Source organism: Lycium barbarum, chromosome 3, assembly GCF_019175385.1.
Source record: "Lycium barbarum isolate Lr01 chromosome 3, ASM1917538v2, whole genome shotgun sequence".
Taxonomy (NCBI): Eukaryota; Viridiplantae; Streptophyta; class Magnoliopsida; order Solanales; family Solanaceae; genus Lycium; species Lycium barbarum.
Genome location: NC_083339.1, coordinates 108305856 through 108321412, shown reverse-complemented (window position 1 = coordinate 108321412; position 15557 = coordinate 108305856). Strand labels below are relative to the sequence as shown.

Sequence of the window (15557 nt, the reverse complement as noted above, 5' to 3'; positions counted from 1 at the left end):
TAAAAAAATAAAGTTTGTAATGAAGTTGTGTCTTAAATATAAATCTATAATACATGTAGTAATATTAAAATACATTAAGATATACATTGAAAAAATGAGATTTAACTGAAGAATACATTGAAATACATTATCTTATCCCTTTACTGATAATGACTTCATACTGATCTATGTTTTATTTTGTAGCTATACAGTCGTATGCATGTCGCCTGAATGTGAATGGAAATTACGAGCGTCTAGTGTTGGAAAATCTAAACTGTTCAGGGTTAGGTATTTCCATGACAAACATACATGCCCTTTGAAGGACAAGGTATTCTTTTTCAAAAAAAAAATCAAAGATTCTTCTTCTTCGTATATAATTCTTATGTATATGAATGCGAATCCACTTTCGTCTTTCTACGGAACCAATAGATCCTGTTCATGGATTAACGAAAATGTGCAAAAGCTCTATTTGCCTCTGCCATTCACAGAGGCAAGCAACAAGTTAGTTTATTGGGGAATCGGTTGTTAAGCCGAAAATAGCGAACCATAAGAGGAAAGTCAGCCCTGTGGATATAATGGACGACATAAAAAATGAATTCGGCATAGATGTTTCTTACATGCTGGTCTGGAGAGCTAGAGAAAAGGCTATGAATGATTTGAGGGGGGATCCAGCTGCTTCATACAAGAAATTGCCGCCATATGTCTATATCCTAGATAAAACATATCTTGGATCACATGTTAAAATGCATAAATCATGTGAAAATGAGTTCCTGTATTTCTTTGTAGCACTCAAAGCATTCATAAAGGGATTCGAGCGTTGTAGACCAATAGTGGTAGTGGATGGTGCACACCTTAAAAACACGTATAATGGTACATTCGTATCCGCAAGTACTTTGGATGGTGCAGGTATGTGTATTCCTATGTGTTTAATTTCAATAATATAAACTGAAAATACATTGTATAAACTGAAATACACTGTAAAATATGGATTACATTACTTTTATCTATGTTTTTGTTATTGGAATACACTGTAAATATAGACTGATAAAAAATACACCGTTTATGATTAACTTTTTAAAATGAAAATGTATATACAGGTAATATTCTACCACTGGCATATGGTTTGATAGATTCGAAAAATGATAAGTCGTAGACCTGGTTCTTTGAGCAGTTCAAGCTAGCTTATGGGATTAGGGATAACATGTGTGTAGTGTCTGACAGACATGAAAGCATAATCAAAGCGGTGTATCGGGTGTATCCTACTGTTCCTCATTTGGCCTGCATATGGCATTTGTGAAAAAATGTGACTAAGAAATATAAGTCGAATGATGAAGTATTGAGTCCCGTGTTTTATTCACTTGCCAAAGCATACACACAAGATGAGTTTGATAAACTGATGGAAAAGATTGAGAATGTTGATATACGGGTAAAGGAATATTTGGATGATGCTGGAAGGGAGAAATGGGCTCATCTATATTCACCTGTTAACAGAGGTTGGACGATGACTTCGAATATAGAGGAATGTATTAATGGAAAACTAGTAGCGGCAAGAGAGTTGCCTGTTTTTGATTTCCTTGAAGAAGTTAGGAGGATGTTTGGGAGATGGAATTGCACAAATAAGAAAAATGGTACATACACATTCTCAACACTTTCAAGACGATACCAGGAAATTCTCTCAATGAATGAGTATAAATCGTTACGTATGAGGGTAAGTTTTTTTCTTGATGATAAATCTAGTTTGTTTATATCTCAGAATATATTTCTCTGTATTTTGTTGTATTTAGCTAACTGCTTTGAGTTTTCTTTTAAGTTTATGGAACCTAATATGGAATGTATTTTTGTTGTTGAATGTGCATGGTTATTAGGTTGAAGAATCAACTGAATATGTTTATACGGTTAATGATGGACCGAGACGTTTCATAATTGATTTGAAGAGGAAGACTTGTAGTTGCCGGATGTTCCAAATGGACAAAATACCATGTTCACATGCCTGGGCTGTCTTAAAGAGTAAAAATCTAACGGCTGATGCATATTGTTCAGAATTATTCAAGCCAAATACAGTGGTGAATACGTATGATGTTCTGGTTGATCCACTTCCTGACGAGAGTGAGTGGAATGTTCCAACACACATATTGGAGGAGGTTGTTCTGCCACCGAGATACAAGAGACCTCCTGGTAGGCCAGAAAAGAAGAGGGATAATCCATTAATGGAGCTGATGATTGGTAAACGTAGGAATGCTTGTAGTACATGTGGACGTCTTGGTCATAACAGGCGTTCGTGTGGTAATCAGCCCCTTAAGAAGAAGAAATAAATGTCTAGTCTTAAGTTGTGTTTAATTTCTAGGACAGTTGTCCGATGATGTAAAAACAAAATCAAATTTATTCCATCTTGAATTCATTGTTTCTTTTCTGTGATGTATTTCACTGGTATTATGTTAAAGAATTGAACTGATATGTTCAATATAAAATTTCAATGAAATAAATTGAAAGACCTTGTTCAATACTTGTGCCTCATAAATGACATTATGTGTGCAATGATTTTTGTGGGAATACATTTGATTCATACAGAACAAATTGGCACAACATTATAATAAAAATGGGAAAACATTCTGGAGTTTTGTAACTTTTTATATTTCTTTGTATTTCAATTTATTTCCTTGTATTTCAATATAGTGTTATTATTGGGGAATACATTTTAAAGAGACACATATGAACTTATGAACCAGTTGACTTGTATTTCAATATAGTTGCCTTGGTTGTTGCATTTTTGGTTTCCCAAAAAAGAAGCTTACCACATATACAATGAATAAGAAAATGTATTGCGTACTTATAATAAACAAACACGAAAAGATTGCAGACAGGATATAAGTGTATTTAATAACATCCGAGAACACTAAACAAAAGACAACACCATAATCGTTGTATTCTAAACAAAAAAGATACTGTCTAAAAGTAATATTAACTGATCCACACACTGATGTTCAACATCAAAAAACACATGAAAAATGTCTTGAACTAAACAACATCTACTCTACCCAACATCTACTCTATGTCATCTACTATATTCACTGTATCGTAATCAACTAAAGGCCTGACTGGTCTTGCTGGTTGCTCGTTATCACTTTCTGCATTCTGGTTTGCCTTCCCCCAAGCATAGTCGTAAAAAAGTGCACCATATCTCTGACAGTGAAACTTTGAATCAATTTTGACTGGAATGCCTTTACCCGAGCTCAGGAATTCAGCAAAAGCTGCCACATAGACACCACAGTCCCTGAAACGAAATGAACAAAAAATTATTCGTGCTTTAGTAAAAGTTTAGAAGAAGAACAATGTTATTGAATCTGTATTTCAAAGATAAAAAACATACATGCTTCCAGGTTCTTGTTGTGGTAGATCGTCCACATTAACGACATCAAAATCGTCATTCAGTGCTTTGTTTTTGTAAGATGGGTGTTTCTGAAAATCCATATCCTTCCTCTTTGCATAAAAACCAGACATTTGTAGATGATGTGGCACAAGGGCAACTAGCATGTTCACTTCTCTCTTAACGACGGCATCATGCCCTGCAGCTCGATATGAGTCGTACACATAAAGACATCTGCACAAAACTCGGAAAAAAAAATTAAGAAAACGACAAAAAGATACATTATAGAAATGTATTTCATTATTTCTATAGTGTATGTTTAATAACAAATACACACCTGTCAATGAATGATATTACCACTAAAATCCAGTGATTTTCCTCTTTCACATTGACAGGGATGAATACGTTGTCAAATGTACGCCATGGTACATTATTTCTATAGTGTATGTTTAATAACAAATACACACCTGTCAATGAATGATATTACCACCAAAATCCAGTGATTTTCCTCTTTCACATTGACAGGGATGAATACGTTGTCAAATGTACGCCATGGTACATTACCCATCTCACATACATCAGATTCCTTACTAGCAACACTCGTGGAAGATTCCGGATTTTCCCAAGCACGGTAAATCTCGGTGATTATGGTATGTAGTATATAACTCACGGTGGTAAGCTTATATCTGCTGTTATCTTCATATTTGCCTTTCTTACGGAGATAATAAAAAATAACATCAAGATGCTGCAAAGAAAAATAGGGGCAGTCAGTAATCTCAGTTGATACTTCATTAAAATACACTGAAATATATTGAAAAAGATACAGAAAAACTACTGAAAATATAGAAGTATATCACAGTAGAAATATAATAGAATCTTAAAAAAAAAAAAAACAGTACGAAAGATACATATGTGAAATATAGTGAAATATATGATTAGATACATTGAAATACACATTTTGAAAAACAGTTAAATGATAGGTGTTAGAATCAGTGAAGTCGATCTGTAGAATACATTGAAAACATATGATAAAGACAGTGAAATACATGAAGAAAAAACAGTGAAAAATATGAAGATTTAATGAAATACATTGTAAAATAAACATTGAAACATGCAAATGGAAAAAAGAAAATTCTGTAGAAAAACGAACCTCATCATTCCAAAGTTTCCCTTCCATTCATAACAAGTAGAACCAGTTTTTGTCTTTAACAAGTGTGACGCCTAACTTTAGTGACATATCGACGTCTTCAGGATCCACTAATTCCTTGTTTTTTCTATAGTGGTTTTCCTTGTCTCGTCTATATATAAACAGAAAAAAAGAAACATAGGATTAGAAATTTGTATAAAAAACCTATATATTAAAGAAACATAACCGTAAAAAAATTTACTTTTTATCATGCCTTAATAACAGATCCTTCTTAATCCAATTTTCATATTCTTGAAAATACCCCGTGTCCATAGGGGCATTGATTAGATGTTCTACAAAGGGATGCTTCTTTTCAAATATAATAGGGACAAAAGACCTTGCAGAAGATCTAGCTGAGCTGTAATTTGGCATGAAAGGGGACACAGTGTATTTGCTGGGTTTCCTATCTCGCACAATGCTTGGGTGGACTATTATTCGGCGTTCAGTATTTTCGATTGAAGGTTGTGCTCCTTCAGCAGTTGAGCTTTGCCCTGTTGTTGGTTGTACTCCAAGTTGGCTGGGTAATTGATCATCAGGAATTAACCACTGATAATTTGGTACAACATTATCAACTTTGTTGCTCTGAGGGGTCTTAAAAATATAGGGATCAGCTTGATCATTGACTTGTATTCCAGGGGGACCAAGTGGAATAACTGTGGCGAGAGGACACTGGATTAGCAACTCTGCTACCATTTTCTCTGATGCACTAAATTCTGCATCATGATTTACCCCACTTTGTTGAAATTGTCCAGCCTGCTACCAATATCAAAATGCCCATCCAAAAAATCATCTACAGATTGCTTCAAAAATATACCACATGATTGACACTGGAAATATATGTTTGAGTACCTCAGATTGCAAATGTAGTGCTGATAACAACTCTCCACTCTTTTTTTCATCACTTGTGACTAGACTTTGTTGGCCTACATTCACAGCCGAAACCGGCACATGTGTATGCACCATGACTGCCTCACCCTATACCAGTTATAAAAATTCAGTGAAACAACAAAATACAGATTCACAATGAATTAAAAACATCACTGGGATGTACAAATATAAAATCAGTATAGTGTTCAGTGCACAGTAAATACACTGGAATACAATAATGAATTAGAAAAACAGTGAAATATATATTGAAGTATAATAACTCGAGTTAGAAATATTGTGAAATACATTGCAAAGGGTTAGAAATGAAGTGAAATATACTAAAAAAGGTTACAGTGAAATACAATAGAAAACAAAAAATTTGTGACAAGTGAAATATACACTGAAATATAGTAAAAAGAATTAGAAATATAGTGAACTATACCATCAAATATACTAAAAAGGGTTAGAAATATAGTGAAATATACTAAAACTGTTATGTGAATACATATACTAAAACTGAAGTATAATAACTCGAGTTAGAAATATAGTGAAATACACTACAAAGGGTTAGAAATGCAGTGAAATATACTAAAAAAGGTTACAGTGAAATACAATAGAAATAAAAAAAATTGTGACAAGTGAAATATACACTGAAATATAGTAAAAAGAATTAAAAATATAGTGAACTATACTGTCAAATATACTAAAAAGGGTTAGAAATACAGTGAAATTGTTATATCCCGTATTTTTGAACCTCGGAGCATTTGCTGGGGTGGGGCCCACATACCGAGATTTTTTTCGGAACATCTGAAAAGTCATATGAATCACATATGTAAAGTTAAACACAACTCATGAAGTACCTTTGGACCAAATCAAAGTGGAAACCCTCCAAACGAATATTTTTAAGAAAACGTTTTCGGGTGACCTGACTTTGGGGGGCAAAAACTATATTGTAAGTTTGGAATTTCGAAAATACCTTGAAATAGAAGTTGTAGATAATTGAATTAGCTTTCAATCCATAGGTCGTGGGTTCCCAGGTGACGTCGGTACAAGGAGTTATGAACGTTTTAAGGTCGAAAGGTCAGTGGGCTAGGCCCAACTCGGGACCAACCGAGTTGGCCCAAAAAAATAAAATAATAATTTAGGCCCAATGTTTAAGGGGTGGCCGGCCAAGTGAGGCCCAACCCATGGCTTTAATGAATATTTGCATGTGCTAATTAATTATAAAGGGATCACTATCCCTTAGAAGGTTCAAGAGACTTAGAAGAGAAAGAAGAGCAAAACAAGAGCAAAAAAAAGAAGGCATTTCGGGTTTGGTGTGGAAAATTCACCACCAAAAATCTTGTGTTAAAAATTTGTATTTTGTGGTTTCCTTACTAAGTTGAGTCCCCTCTTCAACTTGGTGTAGTTGGTTTGGAGAAAGGAGGCCTTGGTTCACCAAAGTGATCACAAATTCAAGTAAAGAAGACTAGAGGAAAAGGTAAGAATTTATCCTTTATTCTTGTGTTATGGAGTTTTGTTTGGGTTGTAGTATATAGAAATGTGTTGATTGTATGGAGAAATGGAAGTTTGCAAAGTGGGTGTGTGGTATATATGTGTAGCCATGTGTATTTGTATATTGTATAGCCAAAAATGTATAGAATTCATGTTGTATTCTAGTTGTGAATGTGATGGAATTTATGTTGAGAATGAAAGTGGAGTAAATTTGATTGAATGGAGAAAAATAGCATATGGCCGTGCGGTATATTTGACTTGGGAATGAAATGGATTAAGTTTGTTTAGAGTATTGGAGTGTTGTTGTAATGCTTGATATGTAAATGAAGTTAGAATGATATAAGTTTGTATTGAATTGGAATGTAGAAACTTATGTCGTTTTAGTATGGTTTTTCCGACATTAAGGAAATGAAGTTGTTTGGTTGTTAGTTGTGATGACCATTGATGAATTTGGAAGTTGGAAACTTGTTATGAAGTTGTATGCCAAAGATTTGATGTTTTGCATAAGTTATGATTTTGGCGGAAGATTGTATATCATGTATATCGAGTGTATATCTTAAGGAAAACGATATGAAATGTTTCTAGAACTATATGGTGATGATCATGATGGTTGTTGAATATGAAATTATTGATCTTAGTTGAAAGTTGGGTTGAATTGAAGATTATGTCAACTTGTGAGAAAAATGACTAGTTGAAGGATATTTGTGTTTTTAATGTTCATTGTTGATATTGTTGTTGTCGTTTGGGTTGTTGTTGATGATTTATAGCCGAGTTGAATTCTCGGGGTGTCATATGTATAGGGGAAGTGCTGCCGAAATTTCGGTAGCCAAATATGCTTAAAGTTGAAATAATGGCATTAATAATTCACAATTGGTAAACTTGACCAATTGCAGTTTTTCGACGAAACGGGAAGTGAGTTTGGAAAGGCTTAAGGAGCGCGAAAGGTATGTAAAGCAACCCCAATTCTTCCCTTGGCATGCCCCTAGTGTGTTAGGGTCGGATCCGGGCCTCGAAGGACCTCTTGGCCCTCGGAATCCGCAAGACAAAATTTCAGTTTTTCCTTCAGTAAAATTGAACCATTTTGATACGCTTTTTCTGAAATTATGCAATTTTGCTCTAAATTATTCAGAAAGTCATAGAATGTTTGTATAACCTTTTTAGGTGATACTATATGCTTAGAGGGCACAATTTGAGCCCGCCGCCTTGTTTGTCCCAAGGCGGGCCCGCTATTTACGGTTTTGCCCCTAATGTGTTAAAGCTTCCTTTTTAAGCGATTTTTGAAAGAAATGTTTTAATTACCCTACTAATCGCTTAACGAATATTATTTTAAATATTCTGTTAAATATTATAAATTATTTTGACACTCGGAATGACTTCGGGAAAGTTATACTTCTGTAATTTATTATGATATCCGAAATACATTTATTATGATTCCGTCCGACTCCATTGGATTGGTTTGTCTTTGATACGCTTCATCGAGTCTTTGAAAACATTTATGATATTTTTAAATTGCATTAGTCTCTCACTACTCCATTCGTGGATGTCCCAATGTTTCCCACACTGAGCCCGGGCCAGGATATGTTGTCAAGCGTAATTCTCTGCATTGTTCGCCGCATCCCGATGTAAGGGGGCAGGTATATGCGTACATGGGTCTGTGGAGTATGATGTGCCATGTCCGCCTATTCTGATCTGATCTGTTATGGCCATTTTGATATGACATTATATGATACGGGGCCACGCCCCTTTTTCTGATTCCTCTGTATAGTGGCACCAGCGTCGGGAGGGTGGCCGCATTCTGTCTGCCGAGTCCCGTGGCAGGGACCGGATATGATATGATATGACATATGTTTCTGTACGCATTCTGTCTGTTTTGGAAATATGCATTTGACACTCTGGATTCTGTACTCATTTTCTGTAACCATTATGATTTGACTTCTGTGATTCCGCTTTACATATTCAGTACATATTTCGTACTGACCCCCTTTCTTCGGGGGCTGCGTTTTCTTGCCGCGCAGGTACAGACGACAGGTTTGCTGATCCACACGTTTAGGATCCCGTTTCTGCTATTTTGGGGCGCTCTCTTCTTCAGAGCCCATCTTTTGGTACAGTCTGTCACTGTTATCTGGATATGTATATTGTTCTGGGTATGACGGGGCCCTGTCCCGTCGTATGATTATGATATGTTCTGTAGAGGTCTGTGGATACATCTGTGTGGGTTCTGTACACATGTTTGGGATACTTTGTTCTATGATGGCCTTATCGGCCTATGTGTGCCAAGTCTGCTTTTTCTGATAAATTCTGTAGCATCCACTAATATAATTATATTATTATTCTGATAATATGCTAATTTGGGTATCGGGTACGTATAGGTGCCCAGCTAGGGCACTGGTCGCGGCCCACGGGGTTGGGTCGTGACAGAAATATACTAAAACTGTTATGTGAATACATTATGTCCTTTGGTACCTGTGGTTGTGTTAGCTTTGGGGGTGTTTCACCGCTACCTTGAATCTCTTCAGTTGAAGCCCTTAAAGTATCCCCACTTTGTGTACTTCGGCGCATTCCAACACTAGAAACATCGCCAGGTAAGATTGTGCCTGCAACCTTCATCTTTTTTTCCAATAATATATATTAAATTGAATTCCTATATGTATAACAAAACAAAGTACAAAAAGTACATAATGGTAAAGGGTAGTTTTAACCTTATTTTCATCAATACCATCTTTGACAGTTGATGTCTCTTTGGCAGAATGTTGTTCTTGATTGAATTCATGCGAGTATTGTATGCCAACCTCGTATTGATGTAACGGAGCTTCACTATCAGCAGCCTTGAAAATATATATATGTTATTCGGAAAAGCATGGGAACAGTTTTCATTCCAAATTTGTATTTTGTGAATAAAATTAGTTTTATTTTGGATTTACCTTTTCTGATGTTTGATTTCCCTTTATTGCCTCAACAACCTTTTTGAAGTTGTCATCGATGCTCTTGCGAATATCATCCATGGACTTGCTAAGATCAGTATACTGAGCGGATACCTACGTGTTTTTGAAACAACAATACGTCAAAATTTTCAACACCCTTACCAAAACAAATATATTACAAAAAAAAAAAAGGAGAACAAAACACTTACATTTTTCTTAAAAGCTTGAAACTCTTGTCTGAGCAGTTTCACCTCATCAGTTTTGGTGGCCATTTGGACATCATGATGCCTTGACGTCGAAGTGTCCTTCGATGTTATGATTGGTTCGTTCCGGGCTGACTGTTTCCTAACAGTAGTATCTGTAACTGAAACCTGTCTGCGTTTCTTATGAGGCGGTGAATCAGATACTGCAGACCGCTGTTGCTGTTTACCCCTTACAATGTGTGGTGGTATGGTACTGAAGTCATCATAGTCATCATCAACCATCTCGTTGCCTTCAGCAACTTCAACTCCATCTGTTGGGTTGGGGATAGCTTGTGAAACAACAGGAGACAAATTAAGTCGTTCCAACTCAGCAGTGGTTGGAACAACATCATCAAAAGTACAAATCTGTGAAAAACAAAATTTAGAAACAGTTAGAGATACATTAAGTACATCAAAAGAAATTGAATGAAATATATTTGTATAGATACATATAATGGTGTCAAAACAAAATATATGGAAACATTTATGATATTTGGGGGCTATAATGAGAAAAACAGTAATGTAGAGGACTGAGTCGATGAAAAATATAGTGAAATACATTTGATTACCCCCCCCCCCCCCCTTGAAAAAGTGATGATTTACATTACAGTAAAATAGAGTCAGAAATATATTGAAATACAATAAATATTTGTGGAAAATACAAGTGATATACAATGGGATGCAAATGATAAAAGGTTGATTCAAATACAGTTAGAAAAAAAAAATGGAATGCATGTGTAAAATTTTACCGGGTGTATGTCATCTCTAAACATGCCTTCCATCAAAGCTTCAAATTTTGGTCTTTCTTCGACAGTCCGCCAATTCAAGATTTTGGGAATTAAATTCCCCGACTTAATTGCAATTTTGGATGGGACTTTTGAACAAGATTCATACAGCCAAACTTGCATGGCAATTGCCATTCCGTGAATCCTATAATATTGCTTGAAGTCGGCATATTTCTGACTAATGCTTGTAACCAACTCTTTGAAGGACTCTTTGCCCCAAGGATAATCAACATATCTCCCGTCCTCTACAACGTCAAAATGTATCCTAGGTATGTTCGATCGAACAGGCTCACCGCATAATACGAATGTATTTATAAAATACAATATGACCATCTTGACTGCGTCCTCGCCTTTGTCCTCCCAATCTGAATTGTTGAAGCACTTTATCAGCTGCCCTCTTTCGATGCGATCAAATGTTCCACCTAAATAATCATCCATAAGCCTATTTTTTTCCCGTCTTATCATACACAAATTCATTTGCGTCGGAGACACAATTCAATCGAGTGATTAGTGCAAATTCTCTAATGCTAAAACGCAATACTTTTCCATTTATTTACAATGTCAAGCACTCGTATGTACTTCCCCTAAGCTTCTTAACCATGAAGCACCTGAATAACTGTGCTTGTACATCGATATGCTGCATTCTGAGATAATTCCCAAAAATAGAGTATGCAAACTTGTCCATCTGACTAGCCCTTGTTAGTTTACCCCTAATGTCACTGATTACATTGACGTTCGTGTATCTTTGCATAGATAGGGCCACAGCAGGCTGCTTCGTGACCAAAAATCTAGAATCCTGGAACAAATGACATATGTAAAACACAATCAATTTTCCCTACGAACCTAACATACAAAAATTAAAAAAAAAAATGACAACATCGAAACACAACTGCTAGAGTCTTAAAATCTATAACAAACATGCTGTATTTTTGATATTCAGTGAAATACATTGAAATATAACAAAAAAGTCTACTGATAGTATGTCCAACCCATATTAAAAACAAAAATATAACAAAATAGAAAAACAAAACTACCAGATGATAAAATGTATATAACAAATTGAAAAACACATAATAATTTAAAACCAAAGGAAATACGAAAAAAAAATATACATAAATATATGGAAAATATAGATCTGGTGAATTGAAATACATTCAAGAAAAGGGGAAAAATACCTCTCCATCGTCTTCTACATCACTTGAAGGTTTTTTCCGAAGTACTTTTTTGCCCTTGCCTCCAGGAACAGGCTTGGTAACCTTTCTCTTCTTCTGTAGCGGCACTTGAGAGACTTTTTTATCTGGTGCTGACTGTTTCCTCTTTGTTTTTTTTATCATCATGAGAATCATGATGTTGTTTCATCCTTCTTGGATCATTAAATTTTTTGCTACACGTCTCAGCATAAGATGACCCTCCTGCAATGGGGTTTTCTTGTTGAGTAATTCCTAAAGAGAAACTAGGACCATCTATTATATTTTCTATACCTCGAGTTCTCATGCCCGGAGAGCCGATTTCAGCCATTGAAATTGAATCTGTGAATCTTGAGGAAAAACAACACTAAGAATCAATGATTTGTATATCAGAGAATGATGAAATTAAAGCAACAGAGAATTTTACAAAAAAAAATCTGCAAAACAACATGCATCTTGCAAAAAAATATACTGAAATACAGTGGACAAAATAAAAAACGAAAAAAAACTTACCTATTTTTGGTAAATTCTTTACTTAGAAACCGCAAACATAATGTAGAGTTATGTGAGAGTGAAAATCGGAATTGATAATTGAAGAAGTTAAAGAAACTGATTTGAATTATGGAAGAAATGGGGGGAATTGGGAGTTAATTGCGTGTATTTAGGGGGAGAGAGAGTATATTTGGGAACTATGCGTCTAAACAGGGATATGGTGCTGCACGGTTATTTAGTAAAAAAGCGGGGTAGCTATGAAATGTATAATTTGAAAAATATACCTATGTATCATAAATATTAAAAAGGATAGTTATTATCCATAAATAAGTCTTAGGGGTAGTTAGACCAAGTAAATTTTACTACTATTTTCACCCATACTTGAGCCTTCATGTCAATATTAGCTTCCCTTTCAAACCATCGGACTAGATCAAAGATAGAAAGGTTGGGCCTCGGGTCCAACTGGTTTCAGATGCAAAGCAGTGGCCCGGTACGCAATCACATAGGACACAAAATAAGAAAAGGACTAGAGGATATTTAAGACTTGTTTATTAAACTAGAAATGGGAGCTAATCATAATCATACACACACATATACGCGAACATATACCTAACTATTTAAATCAATATGGCACAAAGGCCTAGCCCAAAATAAAGACAGCCAAACAAGCCAAAACTTAAGAGGAATAGGGAGGGCAGAAGGCCCAAATGCCAATCAGAAGGCAAAAATAGCTAAGGAAACAAGCAAAGGCCCAAACAGAGTTAATTATCAAGAAAGCCCAACATGGCATAAGTAAAGAAACAAGCCCAATCAAAAGGTTTATAATCCAGAGGCTACTAATTGTGAGCCCACATGAGTGACATACCACGTTTATGCTAAATATACAAGTTCTCATTTACCTAAAGCATGCAGGACAATATATACTTGATATATTTAGATGTATCTTTTGTATATTCAAACAAAAATAGCTTTCAAGTTCAGAAATGTAAGGACCTGTTTGGTCATTATAGACTTTCCGGCATTTTCTCTCTCTTCCCGAGGTGTCTATATCGGATTCGGACAACTTTTTGGGAAATATAGGCTTAAAGTGAAAAATAGTTGATCCAAAGTTGACTTTTGGGTGAACGGACATATTTCGGTAATCCGTCAATTCCGAGAGGTTCCGATGGTCGTTTAGAACTTGTGTGTATATCTGGTTCGGTTCCCAATGCACTCGGATGCATTTTGAGACTTGGGTTGGGAAATTGGAATTAAAGTATTGGGCTTGACTCGGTCAACGAGACCTCCGTTTGGAATTCCGAGGCCACGATCGCGTTTGTAGCGTGTTGTTATGTGTGTTTATGTTTATGGTATGTGAGCAGATGGCCTTGGGAATTAGTCAAAAAATCGGATTGAATTATGAATTTGGGTGAATTTTCTAGTGTCTGGTGCCGGCTTTGGTGCCACCAGCAACGCGGCAGCGGTACCGCTGGAGCGGTCCAAGCTAATTTGGCTTGACCATTGTAGCGGCTCCGCTGGGGCAGTCCCAGCGTCGCCAAAGAGGGTGACGGGAAGTGAGTGTTATTAATGAAGTGTTAAAAGCCTTTGGTCCTTCATGTAACACCATTACAAAAATAGAGCTCTTTGGGACTGTTTTAGAAAGTTATTAGAGAAAGCTCTTGGTGGTAAGTTTTTCTTATCCTTTACTATTCCATTAATCCTTATTATCTTAGAATTCCTCTTCACTTATCCATTCCTGAGTTATGGATGATTAAGAGTGGTTTTTCATTAATGCTCTATCTAGGTTTATTAATGATTAAATTGATGGGGTTTATGCTAGATTTTGATGAATCTAAGGTTGTTAATTATTTATATTCCATTTTTAGAGTTGAATTCTTGAATCAAAGAGTTATGATTTATACCCAAATTTGGGGGTTTTGCTTTCATTTCAAAATTAGGGGATTTCATGAGTTAAATTAGCAATTAGTTGTTGGGTTATGATCACCTAGTGCTTAATTTGATATTTTGCTTCAGAATTTCCCGTTTTGACCTTGTGGGCCCCGTTTTCTCAAATTCTAAGGTTGGATTTAACCTAAATTGAAAGATAGCAATATTAGTATCATTCTTCGTGGTTTCTAATCTAGATTTTGAATATACTTAGACTACTTCAGTTCTGAGGCTCAGCGGAAAGGCAAGGCAAATGAGTGAGTTGTTGGTGTTACGGTTCGGCCATCCAGGTAGGTTATGGCTTACCCTTGGTGAGACTTCGTGTAGCGAAGCATATATTTTGATGATATTGTCGGAGACAACATGTAAACCTTCGGGTATGAAGTTGGGATGAATATTATCTTAGGTTAGGCTCTGTTGTGTGTTTGGGGCTAGCCACCCTGTTGTGTTGTGATTTGATTGTTCTATTGTGTTGGCTTAATGCCATGTGTTGTTGGTGGATATTGGATTCTGTTTTACCATCTTGATTACGATGTTGTTGGCGTACTCGCTTGTTACACCTCGGAAAATTTTCCGTTTATGCACAGTGAATAGTCTAACGAAGAGCACGGAATATATGGTATTTCAATGAGTGAGGAATGACATTTGATGACCCTAATTAAGATTTCAAAGACATTCGTAGTAAGAGGAGAAAGTTTGCCAAGAGAGGGCAAGGCATGCGATGTGTATCGGAAAGGATTTACGAGCAGCAAGTTAATGATGATTAAATAGCGTCTTGGAGAAGAATTATAACATCCCTTAGATTGTTAATGAGGTGATAAAAAAGTGTCAAGAAGGTTCCATAAGGATCGGAGATCACACCAAGTGATGAGAACAAGATCAGTGAAAAGATGAGTTATACGGTCCGTATAATGGTCCGCAGAATTATCATAGTGAAGTCCCTCATTGGTGAGATTATACGGTCACTTATACGGACCGTATAAAGTTATACGGCTCGTATAATGTGTCGTATAATGGTCACAGAGGCAAGATGTTGAAGAGGTGATTTTACGGCCACTTATACGGACCATATAACATTATACGGCCCGTATAGTGTGCCGTATAATGAGCACAA

General features: G+C 35.9%; 2 protein-coding genes across 2 annotated transcripts; one reads left to right on the top strand and one right to left on the bottom strand.

The window, feature by feature from the left end:
* Nucleotides 1-554: 554 nt before the first annotated feature.
* Nucleotides 555-2291, top strand: LOC132631112 (uncharacterized). The gene is made up of 3 exons (XM_060346714.1): nucleotides 555-885; nucleotides 1347-1687; nucleotides 1845-2291. Exons 1-3 carry the CDS (start codon nucleotides 555-557, stop codon nucleotides 2289-2291), a joined length of 1119 nt encoding a protein of 372 aa, XP_060202697.1.
* A 730-nt stretch (nucleotides 2292-3021) lies between these two features.
* LOC132631111 (uncharacterized) lies at nucleotides 3022-11276 on the bottom strand. The gene is made up of 12 exons (XM_060346713.1): nucleotides 10803-11276; nucleotides 10021-10419; nucleotides 9812-9925; nucleotides 9590-9715; nucleotides 9354-9497; nucleotides 5379-5504; nucleotides 4732-5285; nucleotides 4554-4641; nucleotides 4287-4346; nucleotides 3811-4088; nucleotides 3347-3577; nucleotides 3022-3250 (listed from the first exon to the last, which is right to left on the bottom strand). Exons 1-12 carry the CDS (start codon nucleotides 11274-11276, stop codon nucleotides 3022-3024), a joined length of 2823 nt encoding a protein of 940 aa, XP_060202696.1.
* Between the last annotated feature and the right edge of the window lie 4281 nt (nucleotides 11277-15557).